The following is a 4,222-nucleotide window of genomic DNA, read 5'->3' as shown; positions in this document are numbered from 1 at the left end:
AAGAGTCTCTTATGGCTCATTGACTGACCTTTTCCATTGTTGGCCTCTTACACTACTATATTTAATAACTTCTATTTTTGGTACTTTGGCAATTCTCGAAGTAATTCAATAAAACCTCATAGGGGATCATTGATATGAGCAAGCATGAGACTTACAAAAATCTCTATTGTTTTGAAACCATAACTCATTTTGTGGATCTCATTTTGAGATTGGAATGGAAGGGTAAATCACAACAAAATAACCAAGGAAAGATGAATTTTCAAGATTGTTTGTTTTGAGATTGCAATGGAAGGGTGAATCATAACAAAATAACCAAGGAAAGATGCATTTTTAAAATAGCAATTTAAAAAATAGATGTTGATACTTATGCTTTTGCTTGGATCTTGGTTAGAGTGCACTTGTATTCAAGTTGATTGACGTGCATGGTGGAGTAAGTTTATTGGACCTTCGAGGATCACATAAATGGGAGGAAAGAGAAATACTTGGAGGAGGAGAATTAAAGGTAAAGTCTTGAATATATGCAAGGCACATGCTTGAACTTGCATGGGTGAATAGAGTAGCCCCTCAAAGGGGTTGCTTCGAGCACTTTAATTAATTTGTTTGTTTTACCAAAGTTCAAGGGTAGAGCTATGTTCACATGGGGAAAACGTTAAAATTACGATGACTTGTGTGAGTTGACCTGATGCCAGGAGGCATATTCCACGGTGGATTCCGTGAGGTTTTGCGATGGATTCCGTAAAATTTTATTATTACCGGGGCTCATACACAAGGTGGATTCTTTGTGCGAAAAGTCGATGGGGACGCCTATCTTTTTCGGGTGTTTTGTTAATTTAATGTGTAAGTGGGTGATTCCGCAAAATACATATTTAAATTAATAAATGTTTATGAGTTTAGAGTGCGCACTCGTAATAAATTAAGGTTAGGATTGATTTCTAACCAATTTATTTTTGTAGCTGAAAACTGCTAGGTATTCACTTTTGTGGGTTTAATTGTATTATTTTTCTAACAATTGTGAATGCTTCAATTGATGTGTAGAGCGAGCAACGGTGGCATTGGGAAGCATTGGAGGATAGCGTGTATTCAAATTATCATCAAATTTTGATGGGCGCGTATCTTAGGCATGGCGCCTATATTTTGTCGTGCTTATTTATTAAAGCGCTTGATATTTATTTATTATTTTTGTATGCGCATGGACGTACGATTTAAATATTTGTATTGGACATTGTATTTGGGTACTGCCTGACTTCTTGGGCGCCCAATAGCTTTAATTCTTTAGTGGCACAAAAGCAAACACAAAAGCTAAAGCGTGCTATTTTGTAAATTGGGCAATTTCTTGAGCTTGAAGATAAATAATATATAAAATACATGCTTTGTGGAACACTCACACAAGGCATGGGGGGAGATTGCACCCAATTGGTCTCTTGTTCATGTCATGCAAGCTTTCTTCATTGATTTTTGTGCAAAAAGTAGAGTTCTTTTGTTCTTGTGGACCTTCTGACGCTCACTAAGTGCGCATACGACGTTCAATCTGTGCACCATGACCACATGTAAGTGGATGATGTTTGTGGACCCCTTTGAACTTAGAGCTAAGAGAAAGCATGGTTTAGGAGAGAGCATAATGAAATAGCTGGAAATGTTGATGTAGCTAGCCACCATGTATCATGTTGCTCACCCATCTTTTTATGAAGGTACTTGGTTGATTTACGCAAGTTTCATGGTTTTTATAGTGAAAGTCAATTGCCACTAGGGTAGAAGGGCCAATAGCTTGCCACCTATTGAGAGGTGGGACATCCTTCCTCTAGGGAAGGGTGCCCCATATCTTGATTGCCACTAGGGTGGAAGGGCCAATAGATTGCCACCTATCGAGAGGTGGGGCACCCTGCCTCCATGGAACCCCAAATGTAGTTTTCTTGCACTAAGTGCAAGTGCATAGGCCCCCTTGACATCAGGAAAAAGAACTTCATGTTTGATGTGCTTATGCCAACAATAAAAGTAGTTGTGAGGCAGCTAGGGAAGCTTGGCAAATAAAAGAACATGAAAAATGTGTCTAAAGTACATATAATACAGAGGTGTAAAAAGGGGTTCTAATCCCTGAAATAAGGACATAAAGAGAAAAATCAGAAGAGCAAATGTTGTGCAAAAAAAAAAGGACTCCTATAGCATGATAAGGAGAAGCCCAAAAATGTTTGATGAGAAGGGCCAATAGAGTGATGGGTTTCAAACCACCGATGACAAGCAAGCAAAACGCTCCTTTCTTTATATGCTAGTCACTAAGTGTGTAACTCGTGTCACATTAATGGTTCTCCATCACAACATTAAATTGATACTCTTTGCAGGCCTTGTTACTTTAGAGCCCCCCCTACCCTATCTAGATGTTATTAGAACTTAAATGTGAATTAACATGCATGTGTTATGGCTCTTAATGATCTTTGTTAAAATTAATAATCTTTGTTAAACTTAATTCAGTGAAACTTAGATTGTGGTAAATCGTCAACTTTGGTGATCTTGATGCAAAGGAATCGAAAATTGATGCGAACGCGCAAACGATTCTAATGCCTCTCGCTCGTTTGTGAACAGGCATCCATTGTCTCTCTCTCGAGCAGGAAGGAAGAATAACAGAAGACAAGAAGAAAGAGAGGAGGAAGTAAGCGGCTGCTTGCAGGCGTCCATTTTTGGTGCAGGTATGCCTTCAACTTGCCTGCTCTTCCCTGTGTCCTCTTCTGCTCTATACTGCCGCCATCGCCACAGCCGCCTCATCTGGAAAGCTGCATCAAGCTTCCTAGGCCGCCACAGCTCCTCTTCCCTGTCATGTTTCTCTCCCATACCACACAAGGAGCAGCACTTCGTCTCCCTCTCTCTCCGGCCCTCTCACCATAGCTTCAGGCTTCGTGCCTTCCAGTCGCCTCCCTCTGCACAATCCATCCAGGACGAGCGGCAATCCATCCCAGACCTCCCGCCTGCGCTCGCAGACATAGTTCGGCTCTTCCAGGCTGTGCCTGAGCCGCGGGCCAAGTACGAGCAGCTCTTGCACTATGGCAAGAAACTCAAACCCTTGCCCAAGGAGTACCAAACCCTAGAGAACAAGGTCAATGGCTGTGTCTCTCAGGTCTGGGTCCGTGCCTCTATGGGTGCAGACAATAAGGTCTACTTTGAGGCGGAATCAGACTCCCTCCTCACCAAGGGGCTTGCGGCCCTCTTGGTGGAAGGCCTATCAGGTTGCCCTGCACCGGACATCCTGCGCATCTCACCTGATTTCATTCAGATGTTAGGGCTTAACCAGAGCTTGACACCGTCACGCAGTAATGGCTTTCTCAACATGTTGAAATTGATGCAGAAGAAAGCTTTGGAGCTGTCCATGGAGTCGGAAGGTGTCAAGGTTGGAACGTCTGATGTCAGAACCGAAGAGAAAGAAGTCAAAGAAATAAAACAATCAAGTACAGACGATACAGCTTACAGTATAATCTCAAAAACAGAAGAGGAGGATCACGGGACAAGAACTGGTGGTAGGCAAGAGAGGATCCGACAAAGCCTAGAAACTGGGCTTGATCCAATTGTTTTGGAGGTGCAGGATGTGTCTTATCAGCATGCAGGCCATGCTGGGGTGCAAGGCAATGCGACTGAAACACATTTCAATCTCAAGATCATCTCTCCAAAATTTGAAGGGAAAACCTTGGTAAAAAGGCATCGTCTTGTGTATGATTTGCTGCAAGAAGAGCTTCAAAGTGGGCTCCATGCTCTTTCCATTGTAGCCAAAACACCTGCTGAAGCAGGTCAATCTTGAATCAAAAGGTTTTGCTAGATGCCAGAGCTTTCGGATAGTGTATGTTGTTTCAAGTTTTACTTTTTGTGACTCACAGTCTTGTATATTGGTCTGAATGTTTATGAATGCAATACAGCTGAGAGCAATATATAGTCTGGGGTGTCATGCACTTCAAGAAGTGACTCGATCAGGCCTATTTTCTACAATTGGAAAGATGATGTTAGCTTATCTTTCTCACAATTGTTTTGCATAAAAGAGAATATAGGGTAAACATTCAGCTTCCAGTTGGTTTCTAAAGCAGTCTCTCTGCTGTGGACAACACTTCCAGCAGTTTAGATAAGACAAATGGATAGTATACAAGTGATCTGTTTAAGGATACCTTTGTTTTGAAGTGTGTCATGGAAGGAAATGAGTTTCAGGTTTCTCTAGACATGCAGAGGAAGGGGCAGGATGGTGTGACCT

At 41.9% G+C, this 4,222-nt stretch overlaps 1 protein-coding gene across 1 annotated transcript; it reads left to right on the top strand.

Moving 5' to 3' along the window:
• The first annotated feature begins 2,418 nt into the window (after positions 1-2,418).
• Positions 2,419-3,912, top strand: LOC148017502 (sufE-like protein 1, chloroplastic/mitochondrial). The gene has a single exon (XM_087663040.1). The coding sequence runs from the start codon at positions 2,684-2,686 to the stop codon at positions 3,779-3,781; it is 1,098 nt and encodes a 365-aa protein (XP_087519166.1). The 5' UTR covers positions 2,419-2,683; the 3' UTR covers positions 3,782-3,912.
• Positions 3,913-4,222: the final 310 nt, after the last annotated feature.

The sequence above is a fragment of the Lygodium microphyllum genome, chromosome 22, assembly GCF_053477565.2.
Source record: "Lygodium microphyllum isolate KBCC chromosome 22, Lygodium_microphyllum_v1.1.10, whole genome shotgun sequence".
Lineage (NCBI taxonomy): Eukaryota > Viridiplantae > Streptophyta > Polypodiopsida > Schizaeales > Lygodiaceae > Lygodium > Lygodium microphyllum.
The sequence above is the reverse complement of the archived record's forward strand: the minus strand, read 5'-3'. Positions and strand labels throughout refer to the sequence as shown.

Excerpts from the sequence above, each read along its gene's own strand:
- LOC148017502 (XM_087663040.1), top strand. The coding sequence starts at position 2,684 with ATGCCTTCAACTTGCCTGCTCTTCCCTGTGTCCTCTTCTGCTCTATAC.